The sequence below is a fragment of the Cryptomeria japonica genome, chromosome 8, assembly GCF_030272615.1.
Source record: "Cryptomeria japonica chromosome 8, Sugi_1.0, whole genome shotgun sequence".
NCBI lineage: Eukaryota > Viridiplantae > Streptophyta > Pinopsida > Cupressales > Cupressaceae > Cryptomeria > Cryptomeria japonica.
Window position 1 is genome coordinate 329,771,022 of NC_081412.1, and position 27,460 is coordinate 329,798,481.

At 37.9% G+C, this 27,460-nt stretch overlaps 1 protein-coding gene and 1 non-coding gene across 2 annotated transcripts in view; one reads left to right on the forward strand and one right to left on the reverse strand.

Moving 5' to 3' along the window:
• LOC131061518 (uncharacterized) overlaps positions 1 to 25,844 on the reverse strand; it is a 44,169-nt gene extending 18,325 nt beyond the window's left edge. Inside the window, exons 1-4 of the mRNA XM_057995246.1 lie at positions 25,531 to 25,844; positions 25,350 to 25,446; positions 24,896 to 24,974; positions 24,685 to 24,766 (exon numbers count right to left, since the gene is read on the reverse strand). Of these exons, the coding sequence (XP_057851229.1) occupies positions 24,685 to 24,766; positions 24,896 to 24,974; positions 25,350 to 25,446; positions 25,531 to 25,563 (291 nt within the window). The 5' untranslated portion in view covers positions 25,564 to 25,844. The remainder of the gene's footprint in view (positions 1 to 24,684; positions 24,767 to 24,895; positions 24,975 to 25,349; positions 25,447 to 25,530) is intronic.
• On the forward strand, positions 13,031 to 13,102 carry TRNAD-GUC (transfer RNA aspartic acid (anticodon GUC)). Its single transcript has one exon. It is a non-coding gene; the product is annotated as a tRNA-Asp (tRNA).
• Positions 25,845 to 27,460: the final 1,616 nt, after the last annotated feature.

The window sequence follows — 27,460 nt, forward strand, 5'->3', positions numbered from 1 at the left end:
AACTTTGCAAGAAAATCATTTATATCAAAAATCGCTCTGGTCCCTTCCTGAGGGACAGGAGGGAACTAGGCATTTAGGACCTTGTGGACGTCTAAAAAATCTTCAATTTATATTCAACGTGTTCATCTCATGTTCTTCCTTGCTTTTGAACGTACACTTGTCTTGATTGTAGCTCGGATCTTGCCTAATGAAGGAAATCGCTCTGGTCCCTGGGAGAGGGACGAGAGCTACAAGGTACCTCGCCCTGGTCCCTTGGAGAGGGACAGGAGCGATTTTAGCATTCTAGGTCATTCTCCTTCATTTTTGCATCTCAAATTATATTCATTTGGTAAAGCATCTTCCTTTAGACCTCTTTCAAATTATCAAGTCATCGAAATCTCGCAAGGACAAGGCAAAATTGAATTTATAGCTCCGGTCCTTCACTGAGGGACAGGAGCGATTTTCCTCCTGGAGGCATTTCTGTGCTCATGAAAATCTTCAATTTATATTCAATGGAAAGATATCGCCGTTCTCCATCACTTCCAACTTGAAATTTGTCTGGACTCTGCAGGGATGATGAGATATTTGAAAATGAGCTCCCGTCCTTCACTGAGGGACAAGAGCGATTTTGCTCCTACAGGCCAAAATAACATGATTTTTCACATTTTAACACTTCACGAGGCGAAAACAAATCAATTCCAATGCCCAGGATCAAAAATCAAAAAAGTCAAAATTTGGTCAAAATATTCAATCGGACAAAAATTCACATTTCACTCTCAATACTTAGACAAATTAAAGCTCTGCATCAACATTCCAATTGAAAATTAGACCATTTTGGCGAATTCATTGCATTCAAAATTTGCATCCTAGAAAAGGAAGCTCAAAAGCTCTCAAAAACGACTGGACTCTGGCCTGAAAAGACAAAATTTAAAACCCTAAGGCTTGACCCTAAATCCAGACAACTAACTAACTAGCAAAATCCTAAAAACGAAAACAAAAAACGAGCGAAAAACAAGCAAAAAGAGGGGGTCCCCATTTGCGATGGGGCGATGTGTGAAATGGTCACAACAGGTTTCCAAAAAGCATTTAGGGTTTTTTTTAAAGATTTTCGGCAGATTCTCTATAAAGCGCTATCGCAAGTATGCTTTGTATCTGCAACTGCTGGGTCGCGATTCGCTGGTATTCTCTGCAACTGCTGGGTCGCACTCGGGTATTCACTTTCGTGGCTTCAAAGGTCGTCGTGGCCATCGGATTTTCTCCAGCTACCGTCACATTTTCTCCTGGCTGCCATCGCATTTTCTCGCAGCATGCATATATTTAAAAAATAAACAAAATTATATAAAGCGATTTTTATCCGATTTTTTTTTTCGAATTTTTCCCTTGTCGAATTTCATCCGAATTTCATGGCTGTCGATTTAGAATTCGAATTCGAACCTTGTTATGAACCATTTCTAGAAGCTGGACCAAAACCAATTAACCATTTCATCAAATATCACCAACCGATATCGCCAACCGGTACCAAGAATATCAATCGGCAAACCAGAACATAAACGATATCTTCTAAAGCACCAAATCATGACCCAACTGAATATGACAAGCATATAATCATCTTGAATAACCATCCAAAACCGAATCCAACAATCTGATCATACTGGATCAGAATCTCTGAAAACCTCATCCAAAACCATGTCAAACCGGAACAGGTCAGTAACCAACCGAACCAGCGTTGACATCAATGACAACACATAATAAATTCCAGCATATTGCCAACAGGTTGAAGCAAGCTCTGTTATCATTCCATTTTGATATGCTGTTCTATTCATGAATATATGTGTGTGTCTGCATTAAAAAGTAAACCAGGTGAGGGGGGGGTTTCTTACAGAAAATAATTTGTAATAAATGAAAAACATAAAGACATGCTGTTCTGAATGTTCTCGTTCCTTAAAATCAAAGAATAAAATTCTGAATGTTCTCGTTCCTTAAAATCAAAGAATAAAATCTCTGTCCCCTTTCCTATGCAAACAAAAGCATAAGAAAATAAAAAGAACAATTACAAATCAAACATACAAAAAACCTACAATCAAAGGAGAATAATTAACACAAAGTTCAGGAAAATTCTTCCAATTTCTTTTGAAAAATAGAGCACAAAGTCTCCTTATAATTTATGTGCAATGGCTATGTTAAGAGAAGAAAAACCTCCAAGAGGAGAACCCAGAGACCAAATAGAACTCAAACCCAAAGAGAACCAAAACTCTTTTCAATCATATAGATTTAAAATAAATAGGGGTAAAAGTATTTATCTTTACCATGACTACCTCTTTTTTGGATTTTACAAAATATTTCCAATAGTATTGTCAAGCCTCTTGAATGAGCCTATAATATTAGATAAACTTGTAAGGATATCTTGGTCTTATGTACATTACTGTCATAGATCTTTTGTTTTCACACAAGGAGTGTTGGGAGGAAGTTTATCGGCCAAATATGGAGTTCTCAAAGACAACCAAAGCAATGAAGAGCTTAATTTATGTATGCCTCCACATTTTGCTTACGTTTGCCAATTACATTTTCTTGAAAGTTTTTAAAGCCTTTCATAAATATGTCGAGAACCAATAAGGTTTCAATCACTTGCTTCAGAGGCAAAATGGTTTTTGGGAACCAGCAAAATGCTAAAACATGTGACTTAAGAGCTTTTATTTTGGTGTTGAAGAGGTAGTTAGGAACCACTAAAACATCAATGAACAACCCTTGGCATTCTATTTGGGCAAACTACCTCACAGACTGAAATCAAGGTGCCAGAAGGTATTCAATTCATTGAAAGATGTGCTTCTTTTGTTTCACTTCAACCATTTTGGCAATTTTTGTCTCATCAAGAACTTGAGTGGTTCTCAAAACCACTCAATTTGTCAATGAAATTGCCTTCATGGGTAACTAATGCTTCAAACACTTCCTTCAACATTTATGAGGCTCTTAGGAACAATTTCAACACTCGAAGGGGTTCCAAGAACCAATGTATCAGCCAAAATAGAGTGAACAAGAACATTTTTCAAAAACTTCAAATTTGGCCAAGTATAAAAATGATATCTTAGAATGCTTGACTCAATCTATTCAAGGAGATGGAAAATGAAATTAAAAAGACAAGAAACATTTTGTTCTTCCACAACCATGTAGGAAAAGTCGAACATCATGACCAATGGGGATACAACGATTTACAATACAATTATATCAAAACGACCAAATATTTCTAATTTCAAAAACAAGGGTAACAATTTGTGCTTGAGGGTCAAGGACACATCTTAGTAAAAGAAAAATCAAATGTTCAAAAAAGCCTTAATTAGGTGCATGTCTATGGTATATGTGTGCAGCTCACTAAGAGAACTTTCAAATCTAGCTATCAAGTGCGTGTCTAGGGTGAAAGTACACCTCACCAATAGTATAATTCAAATTCCAAAAATCATGTTCATCGGTGTGCCCCTAATATGAAGTGCACATTTGTACAAAGGAAATCAAAACTACAAGTTCAAAGTCTATATCTTAGTGTATGAGTGTGCATGTAAAACAAAGGTGCATGCCTCATAAAGCAATTCAAAAGATCACAAAGAATTTTTAAGGTTTCTTAGATGTTTAGATGGTTATATATGATCAAAGAAAAAGTTGCATAATCATCAAAGTCATCTAGAGTCACCTATGCAGAAATCTATTTTTATCCATTGCCAATTTCAAAGGGAATAGCATATGTTTATCTAGCACTATTTATAGTCAGTGCTATAATTAACTACCTTTATTTTTTAGCTTTTGTGCTATTGTTAGCAATTTATTTGTCATGCAAGCAATGTGAATTCAAGATCATAGTTTATAATAAATTAAATATACAAATTAACTAAAGGTTGCACGCTTTAGTTTTAGAATTAGAGAGTTAAAGGAAGAACCTTTGATTGTTTGACTTGGAGGATGTTAAGAGTTGCATCATGCAGAGCATCTCTGGACAACTAATAGCATTGTTATCTTCTATTGCATGGAAGGAACAAAAGGTGTTTAAGTTTCCTTCAAGAAGTGCTTCCAATACAAGCTTTTCAGGTGAGGAAGGCAATTTGAAATGAGTGTTTCTATTATTCCTTTAAAACTAACCTTGGTAATATCACATAGGAACACTTTGTTGAAACTGTCTTTTCATGTTAATCACATTAGTCACTAGTACTACTAATTGTAGGATAGGCTTTGAAAAACTTGGGATCATTTACCTAATGGAGCCTTTCTAGATTTTGCCAATGGTTATCATATCATCTTCCAGATTGACTACTTCTAAGCTTCTTAAAATTCATCAATTTCAATAGATTTAATAGAATGTGATCTTTCATGGAAACACATTTATTAAAAAACTCAAGCATTTTCGAAGATGGTTTCAAGTTGAGTTGACCTTTTATGTAAGGTAATTGAATTGTGCTACAAACTCCCCCGTGGGCTTGTTAGAATCATTCTTTGTGTTACAGAGTTGAGCAAATAACATGTGACTATCCTCATCTACTTTGAATTGTGATAAGAATTTCACATGCATAATCTCCCAATTAGTGATGGAACCCATGGCAGGATGATGGAACCATTCAACTACTACTCCAACTAGGCTTTCAACAAATGTCTAACAATGGCATCTTCTTGTGCTACTCCAAGAATGCCACAAGCTATGGTGAAGGTTAAGATATGCTCATCAAGGTGCTTTGTGCCATCACCATGAAATTTTGGTAATTTTTTCCTTGGGCCTATTGAAAAATCATAGTGAGATAAAAGTGCTAAAGGCCCAATGATACTTTATCTAGATCTTGATTTTCTATTAAAAATAAATAAATGAACTCTTGAACCATTTGTCAAAATGAACTTTTGCTTGTACATGCTTAAGGAGGCATTTGAAAAATTGGATGTGAGAGCCCTACCTTCCTCTATGATTTGGTGTATGCCTTACCAGCCAAGATGAAAAGTTTTCAATTGGAAGATATAAGATTTTCTACTTGCAAATCTTGGTTTGTTGTATCTCATGCCTCAACAAAGTTACCAAAAAGTATTAGCATTTTAACTATTTATTTTAAATCAACACAAATGGAACAAAATTTACAGTAGAACCGTTCTTCAATGTATAAGACAAAGACCTAGCTAAATCTAAAACTGATAGAATTTACAAATATACACGCTATACAAGATTTCAACGGAAGTTTTGCATTAAATATAAATATCTAACTGACTATGTTTTTGAAATTATAAAGGGAAGCTCTCTAAATCCTAACTAAACCTAAAACTAACAAAATTTACAGCTATGCACATTGTACAAGATTTCAATGGAGTTTTGCATTAAATTTAAATATCTAAATGACCCATTTTTTGCCTCAGATACAGTACCAAACTCAATAGTCAAGGCTTGCAGTGAGATTTCCAGAATGTGGAGTATAAACACTCCAAGCATGAACAAGCACAAACTCCTATTTGAAGCAGAGGCTAGTATTTCACTGTAAGCAAAGATTTGACTCAGTAACAACGACGAAAGATGATTAATGGCTCAATCCTAGACTAATATTCTGCATCAACAAGAAAGGATTAAACAGATGAACATCACACAGTTCCAGAAGATCTAATTGATAAACCAGTAGACAAAGTTATTACTTTAATGAACAAGAAGCATCAATGCAACGCTCAACAGGGTTACTCAATTCAATTTAACTTGCCAGATTGCAAACATAAATTTAACTTGCCAGAATACTCAATAACATTTAAATGGTTTTTGTAACATAAGTTTTACATTCACCATCCTTTGCCACACGCAAACACAATGAGTTGACTTCAACCTTCGAATGACAATCTCTTCAATAGAAAATCTGCTATCAGCTCCCCCTCCCATACAATGTGTTTAAGACACAAATTTCTAATTTTCAGAAGCAGCCTTTTTGGACTCCAATAATAATAAAATAATGTTTTAAACTTGTGCTTTAAATCAACTGTAATCTTTATCCTTTGAAAGAGGTAGTAGACCCTTTGAATTGCCCGAGAGAGATTCATCCTTCCCACTTTAAATCTATTTTCTCCTTCATATAGATTATTTGGGATAAAGGATAAACATGATTCATTACTTTTTGTTTTAAAGCACCTGTTGTGGCATCAAGTTCTGAAATGAGAAAACTTGCCTTGGGCACCATTTTTTCCTGGCTTTGCCTTCTCAAAACATGCCAGAACTTAGGCTTTTTTTCATACTTAATACACTTTCCTTACTAGCCTGCCCTTGTCACATTTTCATGCTGGTATTACCACTTGACAATGGCAATTCTTTTTTAACCTTTCCACTTAAATGCTGGTTGCATTTTCCAGCTGGCAGAGCCAACTCAAATGTGTGATTTTCTCTATTTCATGTCACCTTGGTAGATTGAGTTGGTGACAACTCTATTCTCATGCATATTGTGCTTCTACTTGGAGAGTGTGCCGTGTTGAGATACTTGCCACTCCTTCCTTGTTGAGATTGGCATTATGTCTCTCTACATGTGACACCTAAACATCTCTTCCATGAGTGTTTGAATGCTTGTGCTATTGTTCTCATGGAAGGATGACATGTGCATGCATGCATGCATGTTGTAACATTACTCCTAATATATTAGTGAACAAAAAAAAAAAATTTGGCCTATTTTATTTGGCTAATGTCTTTATTAAAACATTTGGGCATTACACAATGCATACTTATATTGAGAAGAAACTCAAATATTTACTTAGACACATTAATAAAGATAGTGTTCATCCATACAAAAAAATTCCTAAGAAACCTTTAGCCTTTGCATGGCTTTATTTTCTTAATTTTTTTTTCTATTTTCCTAAATTGTTCCTATGCAAGTTCCTCCTTATCTTGGATAAGACAAGGGCAAGCAATCATACACATGAAATGCAACTAAACCAAAAAACCAAAATAAATCATATCTATATCAGAAAATTGATGCACGTTGATATGCATGGTATGTTGTCACTAACATCTTTTACTCTTATCTGCAAGGATAACAATCTCATGCTTTATTCTTGTTCCAAGTCTCATGTTTTGTTCACTAACAATATCTTCTCATAAATTTGGCTTCTCTCTATATGATCCATGGAGAAAATCGGGTGATTGATTACATATATGAAGGCATGGATGAATCCAATGAGCATATTAGACTTTATATGGCAGCATGGAGGGCAAGTATGACCCATGTGGATTATCATTGATTATTGCTAGATTAAATAGCTTGACATACCACTTCATGCTTGTGTATAATTCCTCAACCCAACCTTCCAATTTCCTGTAAAATCAAAGCTGACAAGAAGGTTGTGTGAGGCATCTATCTAGTCATAGAGATTAACGATCCAAGTACACAATTTAGGGTAAAGATAATGTCGAAGATTGCAATCTACAAACATGCTGTAATGGCCCCAACTCAAGCCATGGGGCTTAACTATGCATTATCTGTCCTTTCCTTGGATTATACCCAAGAGAAGAGGGCTTAGAACATTATTTGGCGAGTGTTAAAGTTTTTGGTTTGTCTATTCTATTCTTAAGTTATGGGCATGTCTTTTTATGCAACTTAAGTGACTCTTAGCCTAAAGAGTTAAGTTTTCCCCCTTTTTAAGTTTAATGAATTAAGAGACATGTACTTTCAGTGATTTTATTAAACATATGACAAAAAAGGTCAAGGGGATGTTGAAAAATAAGAAGCCTATTGGCTCATTTTTAGGGCTTCTATTTGGAGCATTGGATTAAGTTGGTAATGGATCAAGGGTTGAGGTTATATCATCCTTTTGGGAGCTATTATATAGCATTATAGGGTTCTTTTAGAGCTCATTATGTAATCAATCCTTTATTCATTGCTACTGCAATCTTCGGCTTAAGGTCTGAAACCCTTGAGTATCCCTGGTTTCAGAGAGACATATGGGCTCCCCCTAGTCAAAAGGGTGTGTTTCAATGGAAGGGCTTTAGTCTCTGATGCCCTAGCACATCATTTTCAGAGCTGCAATTCCTTATCAGGTTTGGAGACCATTATCTGAAGGTGAAATTCAAGCATCAGGTTCCGATTTGAGTTATCTACAGCAAGGTTTCTTCATATTACTGAGCTTCATTGAAAATAGAAACAAGAAGGACAAGTGAAAACAGGTTGTATAGACCTCGCTCTGATTTTCTAGGTGTTTTGGCAAGGACAGTTATGCTTGAAGACATTTCTAAGGTATTTGTGTCTAAATCTGCATTCTGTCAATTACCTTCATCTCAGAAAAATAAAAGTTCATTTCTGAAGTTTTTGGGCAGATTTAGAGTGATTTTCTGTACTTTTTCTGTACTCAGAATTTTATTTATATTAGCAGAAAAATCAGTTCAATAATCTGAATACAAATCTGAATTTGTTAAAGAATTTCTTATATGCAAATAAAAATTGAATTTTTTGTGCCTATTTTTGGAGATATTGTTGTTTTTTTATTATCCCTATTTGGGGAGATTACACAAGCACTAAGAGATCTCTTTTCTAAAGAGTTGCAAGTCAACAAAGACAACTTCTAGGCCAAGTAAACTTTACATTCTTTGAAACATTGATTTAATTATTTCTGCTTTTGGTTATTAAATAACACATTGCAAAAAAAAATTATTACAAATGCATAGTGAGAAAATTTTGGCACCAAAGTGTCCAAATTTGTAAGGATCGTCATTCAAGTGCTGAGCCAACCATGCAATGCTTCAAATAGTGAGCACAATTAGAATTCATTTAGGCTTATGGACACAAAAAAGGTGCATGTTGTAAATGCAAAAGTCAAACGACCTTGAATTTGTGTATTGCATCTTCAGAACAAGAAGATTGTGGTTGTAGATGAGGAAATTAGGCCTTTTTGAGTTGGAGGAGAGTAATCACACATCTGTTTGCCCTCTCGGGTAAACGGTTAAATGCAGAAAGTAAATGCACAGAACATAATGGAAATACATTAAATAACCAGTCTCTATGTTAATTCAACAGTCCATGTACATCAAGTGCTTATAACATTACATTTGACACGACTATCATGATCCTACTTCGAAGAAAAGGTACACAATATATAATACCCGAAGGGGTGGGACACAACCGTCGCGACTCCAACTACCTACCCGTCGGCCAACTAACTGACCGCCGTAACTCATTATTACCGACGACAACATAAACATAATATAACAACATAACATAATGATTATTCCCGGCAACATCATCCCCCCCAAGAAAAGAAGTCGACTCCGACGACTTAATACAAAATAGAGAGGAACGGCAGAAACTACTGACACCAGGCGGGCCCGGATCTTATACACTTGCTGCGTCCTCGCCTGAAAACCCTTTTCTGCTACCATCCGATGCTCAAGTGCGGATTTCACCAATATTGCTTCCTTTGCCATCACAGTCCTCCTGTGCCTAACCCAAACTTGTCTGCAAAACACGTCTTTCAGTCTCAGCTTCCACCAACTGCTACTCAAATGATACTGTCTCCCTAGCCAATTTGTCCTCGATAGCCACCCGTGCTGCTCTCCCGGCATCCAACTCCTGGGTACACTGAACTAAGTCTCACGCGACTATTGCCTCCAACCTGGTGGTCAGCTCCTCCCGAGCCCTCTGTGCATCCACCAAGGCAACCTCACGTCCAGCCGAGACATACTCCGAGTTCCTCAAAGCGTACCAATCATGCCTGGAGGTGGCCACAATCCGCTGGCACAAATGCTAGGAGACACCTCAAATCCTCCATCACACTCCCCAAAGGCCAAAAACTGAACTGAATAACTCCCTAGCGTCATACAACTGCGCGGACCTGCAATGCCTTCCCTCAAACTCTGTTTGTTCCCAACCTCCAAATCCGTCTCCCTCTACGGCTTATGGCTTCCCTGCCAATGCTTAGTTGCGAGCTTCTTTCTCACAATACGGACAACCACAACACTTCCCGTGGTCTTCTATAGCTCAAAATAAACTGGTGATTTTCCCTTTTTCTTTCTTTTTTCTTTTTTTTTGACCGTACGGTCGCTGTCGTACGACCGTGCGATTTTTTTCAAAAAAAAAAAAAAATTAATAAATTTTTGATCGTACGGTCGCCTGTCATACGACCGTACGTTTCTTTCTTTCTTCCAACCGTACGGTCATCTGTCGTACGGCCCCGTACGGTGGTGTTTTTTTCACAATTTTTTTTTTTTTCCTTAAAGTTGTCTAGAGAGTCTTCGGCTCGGGTCCCCTGTCTCTAGGATCGCCCTTCATCCTTCTCGGTTTTCCTCGCCCAAAAGTCTCCTGCTTTTGTCCCGTGCCTCTCGAGTCGCCTACCCGACCTCTTGGGTCCCCTTCCATCCTCTTAGGTCCCCCTTCGAGCTCTCGGGTGTCCGTCCGGCTTCTCGAGTCCCCTGCGCGCTTCGCGTGGTAGGGTTTCAATTTGGGCCCGTTGGTGGCAAGTCTATTTTCAATGGCCATCGGGAGACCTGGAACCACAAATTCTATAGGGACCACGGTCTCCTTCCCGTACAGTCTCCTTCCCGTACATAAGAAGAAGGATAATAAAGATTTTGAAGACTGCGGTCTTCCACACAGGGTTCCAATCGTTGCCAACACTCTTCGGATTATCTACGTCGCCAGGGTTTGGGGCGTCTCCCTTCCAATATTCTTTGTATTCCGGTAGGTACACCTCTGTTGGTTGCTCTAGTTCCTCTACTTCGAGCCTGTAGCTTTGGAACATTTCATAATCCTCCATTTGCCAGTGGAAGAGCCCGTTAAGTGAGCATACCTCATCTTCAGAACATCCCTCCAATTCGAGCACCCCTTCACTATTCGGCTCCATCGCGTTCTTGCCCTTGCTTTCCTCGGGACCCCCTTCCCCTTTATTAGAGTCCTCTGAGTCCGAGTCTGAAGAGGCGAGCTCTTCGCCGACATCTTGGGTGTGTAGGTCAATGGTATATTTCCGCCCTCCCTTCTCCATGGAAAGTGTATTTTTCTTCTAGTTGTGGTTTACCCTCGCGTTGATCAACCACGCTCTCCCCAGGATGGCGTCATAGCCTTTCTTCTTCGAGGGAATAACCACAAAATCTAACAGGAATGGTTGTGTACCAATTGTCACTTCCTGGGCCATCAACAGGCCGAGTGGCTTAATGCCGTGTTGGTCCGCTCCCACCAGCTTGAATGTGGGTGGCCACAGGGTGGGCTTCCCCAGCCGCTTCCATGTTTCTTCTGGTAGTACATTCACCCCAGATCCCCCATCCACAATGGTGTCCTTCAGAATGGTCCCACGGATACCCATTTCTACCACAGCTGGGTGTCTACCACTGCTCAAGGCTAGTAACATCGGGTCAGGTCGAAGGGCTAACGGAAACCTCCACCTGTGGTGTACTCTTCGTAGCGGTGGCGGGAACCCCTACCTATGGTGCACTCGACGATGCGGTGGCGGGAACCCCTACCTGTGGTGCACTCGACGATGCGGTGGCGGGAACCCCTACCTGTGGTGCACTCGACGATGCGGTGGCGGGAACCCCTACCTGTGGTGTACTCGATAATGTGGTGCTTTGCACATTGGTGAGGATGGCAGTCCTCAATTGTGGCATAGAGTCTAGAAGGTCTTTTACCTTTATCGGCACCTCTATCTGCAAGATTTGCCCAATGATGTTATTTTCCGCTTCCGTACGGGATGATGTACTTGCCACCTCGTTGTCCCGTTGTTCGGTTGTCATCTCACGTTCAATATTGGCCTTTGCCTCCCGTAATCTCTCCTTCTCCGTACGGGGGTCGGGATAAGTGGCTTTTTTCGTCTGGGCGCGGGTGATCGCCAGTACTTCTTTCTCACTAGTCTTCTCAGCCTTCTCAATGTTGAGGAGATTAACCCCTGCCTGCGGGCAATTTGCGTCCTCATGGTCGCCTGGCCCACACCAACGGCAGAGGTGCTGAGGGGTGGCTTCCTTTGTGCAATCACGGGCGAAGTGCCCCCATTGATTACAAGCCCTACATTGGATAATTGGCCGGCCCTTGGCGTCATACTGGATACAGCTTCCGTTATTGTTATTGTTATTGTTGCTATTCCTTCCGCCGCCGCGTCTGTTGTCCCGGTATCCTCCAGATGATGTCGTTGTGTTAGTATGTTGGCCAGTACCCGTTGGTGCGGATGTTGTGGCCTGCTCCGTGAACAGCACCTGGTTCATTTGCGTACCTCGAGTTTTCATGTTGTATGGGCACTCCTTGGTGGAGTGTCCCATCACTTGGCAAATCTCATAGAATGCCTTCTTTTGGCAAGTACCCTTTGTGTGCCCTTCCTCTTTGCACTCAGTGCACCATATGTCCCCTTCGTTCCGACCAGTGCTTCTCATTATTTTGAATTCCTTTCTCATTCGCTCCATGTCTTTCTGGAGCGCTTGCACCCGTTTGCCAGCCTCGTCGTCGCTGCTGCTTTCCTGTGAAAAGTCGTCATCCTCGGATGAGGATTTATTACTTTTCTTCTTCTTTGATGTTTTGTGTTCGCTCTCCAGGTCCATCGCCCTATTATAAGCGTCGTCATATGACGTCGGGGGTACAACTTTCATCTTCCTCCGTAGGGAGGATTTCAACCCTTCAACGAACCATCGTTTCTTCAATCCATCTGCAGGTTGGCTTTCCATTTTACCCAAGAGTTCTTTCAGCCTCCGACTGTATGCCCTTCCAATATTCTTTGTATTCCGGCAGGTACACCTCTGTTGGTTGCTCTAGTTCCTCTACTTCGAGCCTGTAGCTTTGGAACATTTCATAATCCTCCATTTGCCAGTGGAAGAGCCCGTTAAGTGAGCATACCTCATCTTCAGAACATCCCTCCAATTCGAGCACCCCTTCACTATTCGGCTCCATCGCGTTCTTGCCCTTGCTTTCCTCGGGACCCCCTTCCCCTTTATTAGAGTCCTCTGAGTCCGAGTCTAAAGAGGCGAGCTCTTCGCCGACATCTTGGGTGTGTAGGTCAATGGTATATTTCCGCCCTCCCTTCTCCATGGAAAGTGTATTTTTCTTCCAGTTGTGGTTATTCCCTCGAAGAAGAAAGGCTATGACGCCATCTTGGGGAGAGCGTGGTTGTAGTATAGTGGTGAGTATTCCCGCCTGTCACGCGGGTGACCCGGGTTCGATCCCCGGCAACGGCGCCAAATGTTTGCCCTCTCGGGTAAACGGTTAAATGCAGAAAGTAAATGCACAGAACATAATGGAAATACATTAAATAACCAGTCTCTATGTTAATTCAACAGTCCATGTACATCAAGTGCTTATAACATTACATTTGACACGACTATCATGATCCTACTTCGAAGAAAAGGTACACAATATATAATACCCGAAGGGGTGCGACACAACCGTCGCGACTCCAACTACCTACGCGTCGGCCAACTAACTGACCGCCGTAACTCATTATTACCGACGACAACATAAACATAATATAACAACATAACACAAAGATTATTCCCGGCAACAACATCTTAGTGGATCACCAAGGATGAAGAACCCTGTTAACAAAGGAGTGCCATGCATGGATCGATCAAGGTGATTGTGAGGTGGAGATTGTAGCAATGAGTGAGAAGTGAGATCATACAGCTAGAGACAAAGAAGTTGTCCAAAATAAGCTTGCTGTTATCTCTTTTGTAAAGCCTGCAGCTGCTTCATTGATGTCCATAAAATGTGGGAGGGCTCAGTGTCATATATTAATGTTGGGAGAAGTGGCTCCTCTTGACCTTCATTTAGTCTTTTTATGTTTTTTTTCAAATGCAATCTACATGATTTTCAAATCCATTTTTTGTATACAAGAAAACAACTTGAAGCACATAAAAACAAGCTTTCTTTCATATCAGCTTTTAATATCACATTTTTTACTTCATTGTGTATGCAAATGTACAGTAGATTTAATTGATTAGTTTTTGTGTATATGTGAAGTTGATTTGATATGGAATGCAATAAACAAAATTTCCCCTAAAATTCACTATTTTTCAGGGAATTTTTTTATTTGCTTAGTTTTAGTCAAGTTTTTCCTCAAAGTAGAGGTTTGAGTCAAAAATTGGCTTGCCAGTTTTTGGTTGAATCTGAGTCTCAACACTAAAGGAAAAAATATCAAAATTAGTAAAGTTTAACACGAGCTGAGAATAAAGCATTGCATTGAGCTCAAGGACAAAAGCTACAGCCAAATATACACATAATATACTTCTTGAAAAGTCCTCGTCCACAAGGTTAAAGCCAAATTAAAAATGTCTTCTACAGATCCTTTGAAACTAGATATGGAGATCCTCAGAATCTAAACCTAATGCAGATTTTGTCAGATGTAGCTGTAACTGCCTGTGATGCATTTGTAAATGCATAGAATGGAGTTTAACTGAAATGCATGATAGCCAATTTAAGTCTAAAATCATGAGAATGTGCGGGAAATATAAATCAGAATTTTAAAAGTTCAAGACTGGATGGACAGAAATTGTTGCGTCAACTTGCAGAAGCTCAGAACAAAGCAAAGATCTAGTATGGGATGATAACGCCCTATCAATTTCTGATTCCATGTGGTTCAACCTTGCTGGATTCACAGTTCAGATTTGCTGTCTTGGAACATATACCCAACTTTCGTTGACAATTGATTCATCCCCATGTATGCATATTACTATAGCACTTTACAGAAAGCCTACCAAATTATTTGATAGCCGCCTCAGTGAATATTTGTGTTAAAGGAATCAAATGTTTGATGGATATGCAAAAATTAGGCTTTTTTATTATGTTTTAGGTGCAGTCAATCTGTTTTCCCAAATTTTTATTTGTAGATATATCTATGATTGTGTTGATATGGGTACTCCAGCTACAGATGGAATACATTCTATATATTTTTTTTTAATTTTTGCCCAAGCAAAGGTCATAAGTAAAACCCCTCATTTGCCTGTCAGAAAATAATCGCATTTTCATGGGGAGAAAATATCATGTTCTTATTTCTGTGGCATCAATTTGTCAATTAAGATGTCTTTGTCCTCAATCGGCCTTTTTTAATTTTTCTTCAAGTTTATTGGGTAGAAAGTGTTAGAATGGTTTTCCTTCCACATATAAATACATAAAAATGTTTTACCTATGGAAAAATGTAAAAACTTAAGATAATAATATGTACAGAAACATGAAAACATTATTTTGATTACATACTCCATTTGATAAAGGAAGTCTCCCCTCCAAACCGACAATGTTGTAACTCAATAAATGCCTACAGAAAAGGCAACAAGATTTTCTACTTTCATAAGCTTGTTCCATTCAGTCTAATCACCATTTTCCAATCTGATTGCAATATTGAAACTTTATGGATCTGCTGCACTCCCATTCACCAAATTTGGCTTTTACAATTTCTTGAGGCGCATATGGTAGCAACAAACAAGCAAATCAGAGGAGTAGAGTATAATTATCTAGAGCCCCTAAGAAAGTTTCACTTTGGTCCAAAACTGGTTTTGCAGCATAATTTAGACCTATCAAAAAATGTGAACAAATTGACTACTTTCAAAACCTCTATAAACTCAAATCCATTATCCAATTAGCTTGTTTCATTGAAATCCTCAAGGATTGGCACACCCATCCACCAAAACATTTGTTTTGTGGCTCCTTAGTGCACACATGGAAGTGACACACTTGCCAATTGGAGTATAATATTTAGAGTCCATAATATAATTCAACTTGGGTCCAACGTCTATCTTGTGTAATGAAGTTCCACTGTAATGAATTCTCCATGGCAGTCCTTACACATGGTGTAACAGATTTGGTAGGTTTGTGACGGTGAGAGGGGTTCTTTCACCAGGCACATAAGAAGTATCAGTCTGCAAATCAAATGATGAATCTTGTGATGGTTTGTCTTCCTTTGGAACATCATAACACAAATTTAGAACAATATGTAGGTATTTAGAGTGAGGGATTCTTTCACCATGTGCCTTTCGGTTTGCAAAAAAATGATGGATCTTGTGAAAATTGGCGTCTTCCTTTAGAATGTCATAAGTTCATAACATAAATTTAGTATAATGTGTGATACAGGTCCCAGATTAATGGAGTCCAAAATTGTGACATGACTCTTGCATATTGTTTTTAATTAAGGTAAAAACAGGTTTTTAAGGGACCCGAAACCCTTTACAACCAGATTTTGAATGGATCTGGAACCCTCAACCAAAATGTTGTCAAAAGATGGGAAAATGAAATCACCAAACAACCATGGGTTTTTTAGGCTCCCACAACCTTAAACATGGGTTTTTGAAGTACGCTCCCACAACCTAAAACAAAAGCTGCTCGAAAAACAGCCAACAAACAGCCAAAATCAAAAAAAAAGACCAGAAAAAACTCCACCCTAAGCTCCCCCTACCAAAAACCCTCAAGATTTACATTTAACACTACGCTTATGGAAGCGGAGAGTCATGTCAAAAGAGGGCCTAGAAAGCTTAGCCTTCTTACCCTTAACAGTAATCCAGCCCTCTTCCACTTGCACTGCCTTACCATGCCAAACCAACAAACCCATCTCTGGTCCATCTTCATCCTGAGAATGAATGCCTGCAGAGAGAGCGTCCACCATCTCAGAGGTATCATCAATTTCCCTCCATTGCATATTGTTCATTCAGCTGGATTCTAGCAATGAGCCCATGAAGTTCAGTTGGGCCTCTAGGGTCTAAACTACAACTACTTTCTTGCATGCTTATTCTTTTCCCTCAAAATTATTTTCTAAGTCCAAAACTGGTGGTTGGTGTCAAGAAGAGCATAATAGTTTGGTTCCAAAGTAAATTGGTACATTGGTGAAGGCTTTCTGCTTGCTTGGAAGAGGTCTTGGTTTCATGTCTTGAGAAGCCTCATTTGTGTGGAAATTGGAGAAGGGGCTACTTTCAAGTTATATTCTATAAAAGGTATTAAAGTGCTTATTGGCTATTTTGTTATTTCAATTCATTGTTCTTTGCTCATAAGTTTCAATACAGGCAACCTTTTGAGTGGAACTATTTTTTTTGGTCAGTGCTCAATCGTCAAGCTGGATTTGTTGGTTTGGACAGATCAAATTTGAGTGGTACTTTTTTTATTTTCTTTCATCATGCCTTGGAAATAAATTATTTATGGGGAGATTGACCAAAACAATTATTTGACTTTCCTATATTCCACAGCATTTTTGGAACAGAGACAACAAGGGGCAGTGGGAAACATTTCCAAGACAGAAGGGAATGGGAAGCTTCTTTTTCAGAGACGGCAGGGAATAAAAAAACTATTCATTTCATGTCCTTAACCAAATTCGTTTCATGTCCTCCATCAGCAAACTGACCTTAGAATACTCTCTTTCAAGAAGGGTGGTATGGAGTCTATGTTCTCCAAGGGGTGTGTTAGAGACCAATGGCATTTTACTTTTCATCATTTTTTTGAAATAGGAAAAACATGCCATATGAAATGGCCTTACATGGGCAGAGAAAAACTCGGTAAATAATGAATTTGCTTCTTCACATGACTAAACATTCAACATCCCTACAACACTAGTAGCCTTTTCCTTTCTTTTGGTAGAACCTTCTCCTCTCTATTTCTCAACTTCCACAATAGGCATAGTAGATTGCATAAGCAGTATGGGAAAACCCTTATTTCTTGTCTCACCCTTCATGCACAATCTAGACACCTTGGCCTTCACAACTAAGCTTATTTATTTTTACCTCTTACCCCATGTCCAAATACGCACAAAAGATGATTGTAAACCCTTGTGTAACTATCCTTGTAATCCTTGTTGCACAAATGATGTAACCAAGATTTACTCCCCTTCAAATTTTTTCCCATCTTTGTCCATGTGAGTTGCAAATTGTAAAAAGGGCTTTTTAGGATTGAATGGACCGTTTGTATAATTTTTTCAAACAGAAAATGACCATTCAAATGGGTTACTTCTCATTTCGCCTGCAACACTCCACCTAGAAGAACCCCCAGTACCTTTATGGCTTGTTTGTTGAATCTCAACCTCACCCCTACCATAACCCTCATATTGCTCATATTCCTTTTTTTTTTTTTGAAAGAACAGTTGCAAACATTTTTTTTATTGAAAAAACTGCCTACATGTTTGAAATTTGTAGTATTCCCACTTATTTTTTCGGTTTTCAAGCACAACAAATATTACAATGCACCCATTAAAGTTAGGAAATATAATTCCAATGCTACTGAAAAGTGACCCTTCCACTTTTTGATCACCAAGAGCCCAATGTGGGAAGGTGAGAGCATACAGTGATAAGGGGTTCGTTAGCTCACTAATCCACTGGAAATTACAATGCAAATACGATACTGGGCGGCAAGCCAGCCCCTTCCACTTTTCAGCGGGATGAAGAACAAGAACTTGGCGGTAAACCAACCAAGGTAACAAGAGCATAACAGAACCAAATCACTCTACCGCTTATGCAGCGGGAGGACTTTTAAATAAAACTATCACTCAACCGCATATTTCAGCGGGAGGACAATATCACTCAACCACTTGCTCAGTGGGAGGACAAAGCTGAATTACAAAACATACAGGCGGCTAAGCCATCCTCTTCCACTTGTTCAACAGGAAATGTAGCATAGAATGAATTGGTCAGTACTACTGAAGCAATTCTTACAAAGATAGAGATGTGAAAGAAGATAGAATGAAGTACATATCTCAAGAATTCAATAACACATTCTCACCATAAACACTACTTGCTGTTCTGAAATCAGATACAATGAAAACGCAGAACCAGCCATCCCAAAACCCACTAAAATGCTTGTAACTCTCTCAAAACTTAATGGAATCGTGCCAAAACAAATGCAAATGAAGCGTATGACATAAACAATCAAATCAATACCTTAAAAATGCGACTAGAGAGCAACAACTGCGATGCACGCAACCCAAGGCAATTCTGGAAATGGCATTTTGGCTGAATAGTTCAATTTGCAACTGTAAATTGGAGAGTTTTCCAAATACCACACCAATGTAGGAGAATTATTGTCTTTCCGATATGCTTCCAACGAGCCCTCACCAAGAATGATGCACTCAACACGCAGATAGCTACGAGCAAAATACACTTCCAACCAACACACACCAGCAACACCAAAAAAACCAGCAGCACACAACTCTTCACCAACACACCCAAAAATCACCAAATAGCTCACAACTTCGAACCACAACTAGGAGTGATGTCTCACACTCGAAACCAGAAGGAAAGATCTAGGAGGTATTCACCCTAGAAGAAGTCTGGAGTCATTCCGATAGCATAACAATAGATTTTCTCTGGATACCAAAATGAGAGCCCAAGTCACTTATTTATAACTTTTTGCCAACCAAATTCAAATTCAAATGCACTCCAAATACGCCCAAACCAAATGCCATTCCATTTCATCCACATTTAGCATTACATTTCATTTCATTTTCTTGCACAAGTTCGCCCAATTCACATTCACCCAAAATCGACCTTTTTAATAAATGTAAGTGTCATAAAATAAAGTGTAAAGTGGGCGCCCAACTATGACTTCCAAATAAAAAATATTACTAAGGCAATATACTTAGAAAATCGCCCCATTTGCCTTGAGTTATAATTTACTTATTAACACCATGACAATCCCCTTGAAGTCATATGCAAATTTCGCCCAAATAGACTTAGGATAAAATTAATATTTTCTCCCTTCCTAAGTCATCCATCCATAAAATAATCAAATATCAATACCTCATGCCTAAGGTATTAATATATTAAAATACGTTCTCCTCAAATATTGATTATTGCCAAATTGAGCCGGAGACTGAAGTGCTGGAAATCACTAAAACTGAACTGAGTTGGGGCTCTAAACTGAACTGCCAAAAATAGTCATCTGAGCTGAGCTGCAAAATCCTTGCCAAGAATAGCACCAAAAAATGTTGGAACACCAACTGCTCAAATTGACCTACCGGAAATAGCCATCTGAACAGGCCAGCTGACATCCTGCAAAAAATAGAACTGCTAAAAATAGTACTTACTAAAAATAGCATACTGCTAAAAATAGTAAGTGTTTCCAAAGTGATTTTAACCACATTCTGAGCAGCCGTCGCACTTACTAAAAATAGTAAGTCAAGAAAAAGTCACCCGATGCAGATGCATGTCGAACCATCCTGAAGCTCTCTGAAAACCTAGAAGGAATCCAGAATCCAAACTATCAAACTCCCACATATACCCCCTGAAAACACCAAAGAATCCTCCTAGAATATAGGAAACCCTAATTCTCCTTTCCAAACAGCCTACGGGTCTCCGAAATAGGCCAATGGACCACTGAATACACATCACTGAGAAGGGGACATTACAAAATTTCAAAGTAAACAAAAAAATAAAAACCAAAGGACTTGTGAAAATGAATAGTGGATGCTCTCAAATGATGTAGTTTCGATGCTCTTGTCTTCTTCTCACTATTGTTCTCTTTCTTTGTCTCTTCTCACAAACTACAAAATGAAGGAAATTTATATTTTTAAATATAAGTGATTGTGTTTTAGATTTAGGGTTGTGTAAAGGGGTGTAGAGGGCCAACGCTTTGTTTTCCTCACTTCTCGTTTTTTTCATGATGGGGCATAAGGGATAGTTGGGGGATGTCCAAACATCCCTTAGCCATCCTTGAGATGGTCAAGGCATCTCAAGGGATGTTTGGCCAGCCCCTACAAATTTTTGCTCATTTTTGGGACATCCTCAATTTTTTTCCGATTGGGGTTGCCCTAGGAACATTTATTAGTTGTCCTTGCATCCCAAAACATCTCAAGGATGGGGACATGAATGGCTGGAAAATCCTAAGGGATGCATCCCCGTGTAGCATTTATTTCATATGGAAGATCAAAATGACAATTGTTTTGCAATTAAAAAAAATGTCTTCAAAACACACAAGAATGTTGTCCTCTCATTCTACAGGTTGTCTATTGCCAAAGAATTTATGTGGCATTTTCAATGTGCTAAGAGTACTAAACACGAAGGAGATAATTAGAAAATTCTAATTTCTAAAAGTGATCCTAGAATGTTAGAATTGATGAGAAATTAACTGATTTGAAGTTTTGAGGATAGTGCTAATGAGTACGATAAACAAATTAAGATTAAAAGTGGTTACAGCTTGCACTCATTTGTCATAAGATAAATGATAAGCAGATTGTTGCCCCAATTCTAAAGACATTGCTTTGAGCCCATAAGACCACCATATCTTATGGGCTTCTTTCAAAATCATGTTCTCTAACACCTACTCTCCATTTATAACTAATTTCCTACACTAGCTCCTTTTTGTTTGTATGTGGGATAATTACTTTTTTATAAAAGTAAACCTAATGTGCTAAAGCACAAGTCTACACAAGAGTGCATCAAAAAAAATTATGAGAAAGAGTTTCTGCTACACATACAAAGGGTCCTGCTAGACATACAATACTGATCCCATATAGACACAAAGTTGGCCCAAAAGGAATACAAATGCATTTATAAAAAAAACCCAATAGGCCCAAAAAAAATGTACATAAGTGGAACTGTGGAGCAAAGTACCTTCAGAAGAAGATAAGTTCAAAGAGTTGAATGATATGTTTCTCTTAGAGATCACTTATTTAAGATGGAGTCATAAATATAGATGTAAGTATTTTGAAAAAAGAAATCAGAGATTGCTAATCCAGATTCTGCAAGTCCAGGACTTGATCAATTGATTTTGATGATCAACTGATAATACTTTTTTATCAAGATACTCAAGGACAAAGAGAGAGTTTCGTTATCTCATCAGTCAACTATTCCATGTGTTATATGACCAGATTTGATGGACTAAAGTAAGGTACCATGAAGGGGAATGTTAGACATCATGAATATCTGTTCTCTTTCCCAGGTCACTTCTTTCTTCCTCTTTTGAAATGCAACTGCCATACAAAATATAAGACTACTCCTACTTGAATAAATATTAAACAGTGAGGTTGCAAAGAATAATCATCATTTGCAGTTAAGCAACTGAAATATAGTTCTTCCAACCTTTTGTAGATAGATTATGGTTCATCCAACATGAGATACCTAATGGTTACTCCATCATCAAATTATTAAGCTGTAAACTTAAAGTTACTGATCCCCATGTCCAGACATGATTTTGAGACCATTTGTAACTAAGCATCATTTATAATAATTTATATCTCTCTTTGTCTCATTGGTTTGCATGCCCCTTTATTATTTGCATGCTCAAGTAACTGCAATCAAATCAAGACCCTTTTAGAATGTATATGTCAACCCAACATCCTCCTTCCAACACTTGAATCTGGACCAATAATGACCCAGTTGTTTCCTTCAAAGCAAGCCAGGATTCTAATTTGTCTTCCAGAAGAATTTGGCCGTGATTTCTAAAAAAATAAAATGTTGTGGGATTAATATAGACTCTTGACATCAGCAACTCATTAACTGGAAATTATGGGTCATGGTAGGTAATATATTAAAATCATCCTGTATATTTATCCCCATTTCAAGTGTGTCTACTTTATGTGCATGCAATCACAACAAAGGCTATGAAACACTTGTTAAGGAGATGTAGAAGATCCCAAAGTCTACAGAAAATAAATCAAAGTCATTTCATGTACTTGATCCACCACTTCCTCTCTTGTAAACATGTGTTGCACGGAGACAGCATCAGTATGGCATCTTCATGTGTTATGTTATTCACTGAATAATTCATTCCTAATGAAAATCAAAACTGACCTATGCTGTGGTGGGATAAAACACCCTGTTCTCTATCCTTCTTTAACACTAGAATTCCAACAGCCACAAATCATTTCCAGAAATCTTCCTTATTGATCCTAAATATATCACATCGCAAAGAAGCTAAAGCTAATCGAATACGAGCTCAAAGATGAGTTGTACTGTGAAATGAATATTTTATTATTTTGCCTTTATTTATAATGGGCGTGTGTCTTTACCTTTTCTTTGGTTTTTCCAATATGCCTCCAAATATTGCCCAAGACATGATTTGACACAGATACAGTCGAAATATGCATCCAACCTTTAACCTCAGAAGTATCCAGACTAATGTGTATTGGATAAGTTGACACAAGTATCCAAATAAAAAGCATCCACAATACATTCTAGCATACAGTGAAATTATAAACATGGAAATAAATCCCTGCTCAAGAATTCAGCCACAAAGAAATAAACATTGTATGACACAAAATAATCAAACCATAAAGGAACTCTTCCAAGAACAGTTTAAAATCAAAAGGGTAATAAAGTGCTCAACTACACTTTGCTATGGTAGACCTGATTCAACATTCTCTTCACACAAAAGTGAAGATTAAGTTGAGGCAGATACATTTTAAGTTATGATCCAAGAAAAACTATCCAATGGACTCAACTTGCAGCACAGATCAAATCACAATGGTAGCACAATCTTGACATACACAGAAGCATGCCAAGTCAAAAAACAAAAAAAATATGCCAAAACCAGGCATAACATTTAAAAGATCCTATGTATTGATAGCTAGCATGTGGCCAGGGATCTATATTGCAGTTTCCAGTAAAACATCTTGGCTTGAGATGTATATAGTGGTTCTTCACCATATAGAGCTTCACCATTAGCAAAAATCAAGCTCACATGCCCTCCAAAAAACTTGGAGATCCTTGCGATTTCCCAAAAAGAAAAAGAAGAGAAATAACAAAATGGTCTCTCTCTCCATTTTTCCCAATCGCATAGACAAAACTTGGGACATAAACATCATGAGGGAATAAAAGTCAACAAACTTTCTATCGTCTTTCATAAAATTGAGAGAGTACTGAAAGTAATCAACATTAAATAAAAGAACCTTCATCTCATGAAAAAAATTAACTTTATACCAAATAATAAAGGGCTGGGCGAATCATTTTTATTTAATGGATCAATATCAGATAAAACACCCAAAGAACCTTTTAAATATAAGGCAATTGATTCTGGCAGATTTTTTACCATTAGGAATATACAGGAGCAAACTGGCAGAAATAAGCGGACCTTACTCAAACATGTACAATTCCAAAGCACCAATCAGACCCAACATGTAGGCTTAAACTCCCCAAACAAAGAAATACAGGAAAGCAGAAAGCAATGATGTCAGATGCACTTGCCTCTAGAGTTAAAAAAGAACTGCACACACTGTTATTCTGGCTTCAAAGTTCAAACATTCACGGTTCTACTATTCACAACCAGACTATGTTAGCTAACGTGACCTCAAGTTCTCAACAATTACGGATTCAAAGGATGGGTTATGTTGAACAAGAATATGCTTACCAGAACAGAATAAGAAGTTTTGATAAGATATATTTTTATACTCATTGTACTTGGAATTTTCTGTCAGACAAAATCGATAAAATATTATTGTGATATCAGATCAAAGTTGATGCAGTTAACTTTATGGAAGACATACGCATGCTCATTGTTTGGAAATAACGACCAGAAAGCAGAAATAAAAGAATCGTGGTTACACTGAAAGAGAGTTGTTTATAAAAATATACAGAACATTTGAGCTGTAAACAAAAGAAACAAAACTGAAGCTCCTAGTCTTATCCCAATGCACATATTTTGCTGCTACAAAACTGCAAAAAACAAACATGATTGGAAAATCCAAACAGATTGAATTTGCATTCTCATTAAATTATGAGATGGTTATAAATATATCTGTACTTTAAATACATAGAACCACTCAATTTTACATTTAGACCCCTCACAAAATCTTTGCTCAAGAAGATGGAAGAACTTTTAAGAATGATAAAAGTGTTTACAAAAGGGTGAAGGAACCTACACTCCTAACATCTGCATCTCTCAAGTCCTGGTCTGTTGTCACGACAATGAACTTAACTTTGGTGTTTGTCAAATACCCATACCTGCATAAATCACAGAACCGATACCGTCCCAACATTCATCTCCAATACCAAATTTTCCGTGACATTATAATTGTTAAATGAACATGATGAAGGAAAACAAGATGTGGAAGCAAAAGTATGTCAACTTACACTTTATAATTCTCAGTTGGATAAAGAAGTCCAAGAAATGTTTCGTTCAAAGTTGGCCCACTTTTCTTCGGATTATTCACTGAAAAAATGAGATTAGAATAGTTAAACGTACCATTCCATTAGCTGGTTTCATCAATGCTATTGGTTTTAATTATTAATTGAATTGTAGAGAAGAGCTTCCGGAACAACTGTGTATTTCGTTTACATCGACATTTCTGATCACATTATGTGATCCGACCCCATAGAGATATCTAACCCTAGATTGGCATTCTTGAGTAATCAAAGCTGACAAATTGTGTCATCAATTATGCTAATAATTACTACAATTGTTACTGACAAATTCTGTGCAACTTTCTTCATCGTTGTAGTTGCTATAAAACATTTATCCATAACCTGTGGTATTACAGGAATTTATTTTATAATAAATAATAAATAATGGGTGTAAGGATGTGACCTCTTTCGTCAATGACATCGAGAGAACAATGAACAATATAGTGCAGCTTCAGCGCATCGTCCCCCTCACTAAAACTTTGTATGTAAACAGGATTGTTCTACACTCGCCAGACATTTCAAATTTATTGTCACCCGAGAAACATAAGAAAAAAATACTTAGGCTGAGAGAAGAAAAATCTGACCTGCAGACCCACAATCGCCACGGAGATTATCATGATCTCCTTTAAGATTCGAATTACTCTCTTTACTAGTCGTCTAATTTGTTCGCCAAATCGATGGGCTAACCTGAGAGAACTCGTTCATGCCTTCTATCTTCCGGATTCAAAGCGACCCGTGTTGCTCATTCTAAAAATTTGGTAGAGTAACCAACAAAAATAAACTCTAGAATTTAAAACTGCGACTAGTAATTAATATTGTAGCTCGCAATTCGATGAAGAAATGGTTGTCACCAAAAAATATACAGGCCTAAGAGTGTGTAGAACTAAATATTCAGTTCAAGGTAGACTTAAATGGTGGTGAGTTCACCAAATATATATATGCTAGCAATTGCACGCCGAATATGTGTGGAAGGTCAATTAGGGAAAAAATTGCTATATTTTTCGGAAACATTTGTGTAGTACACAAGATCATCTAATAGGACATTTAGAAAATGATGTTGTTTGTGTAACAAGTCTAAATGGGGGAGTGATTGCAAATCAACTATGAATCCACTTGCAAATATACAAACATGAATGAAACAAAAAAATCTAAATAAAATAGATAATAGATGCTTCATTATCAAAAGACTCATATTATGTTTGCAATAAGGAGTGAGCGAGAAAGAGGGAGATAGCGATGGAAGAGATACATATAGAGAGAGGAAAAGATAAGAAGTGATATATAGAGAAAGAGGTAGAGAGAGGGAGAGATATAGGGATAGAGAGAGATGAAGCGATAACAAGATTGAGATATAGGGAGTGATGAAAGAAGAAATATGGAGAGTTAGAGATAGAGATGAAAAGAAATATATAGAGATATAAGAAGAGGGAAAGAGAAACATAAAGAGGGAGAAAGATGGGTGGATAAAGAGAGGGAAATATATCTAGAGATAATGGGGAAATAGGAAGATAAAAGTAGATGTAATGATAAAGTGAGAGAGGAAGAGGGAGACAAATATATTAATAGATGGTGAGAGGTAAAGGGAGAGAGAAATATCGATATAGATAGGAAGATAGAGAGGGAGAACTAGAGAGAAAGAGAAAGATATATATATAGAGAGAGAGAGAAAGAGATAGAGATAGAGTTAAAAGGAGATATAGAGAGTGGGAGAGGGGGATATAGATGGAGAGATAAATGGGGAGATAGGAAGGAGTGAGGGGTGGAGAGATGGTGATGGATAAAGAGAGGGGAAGAAATGGAGAGAATATTTGAAGCTATCTTTTATTCGTTAAGACATGTGTTGCACAAACAACATGATTATACATGTGGATGGATAGAGAGAATGAAACATGTCTAGAGATAGAGGGGAGAGAGAAAAATAGAGGTAGAGATGAAGATAGATTAATATTAGAGAGGAAGAGCGAGAGAAATAGAGAGAGAGAGAGAGATGGTGATGAGAGAGAGAGAGAGAAATATAAAGAGATACCAAATGTAAAGGACATTTTAAGGGTATTTTTCCCAATTCATTTTTTCGTATAAAATATTTTTGATGTGGTTTTAAAGCCTTCCCTTCTTAAGAAAACTCTATCATGATATCATGTATACAAACTTAAGGTTCAATTTCTTCAATAATTATCAGTCCATCCATTAGCTTTAAAAGCTTTTGGCCGATGCTACTTCAATATTGATAAGTCCAAAAAAATAGAGCATTTTCCACATACAAAACCTAAAGCTTAACTTCAATAGCAACACTTCAGGAGGTTTGAGGCATTTTAAGTCAACTACCTCAAACCCTAAATTGTACAACCTAAAATACACCTTTCAAAAATATTTTGAATGACATTCATATTTTCATCGGCAAACCACTAAGCCTTCGAATTGCCTATAATGAGGACCTTACAAACCCTGACCCTTCAAAGCAGTCCAAAATGACGGCAGCATAGTTGTTGCAGGCTACTGCTTACACGCGACCTG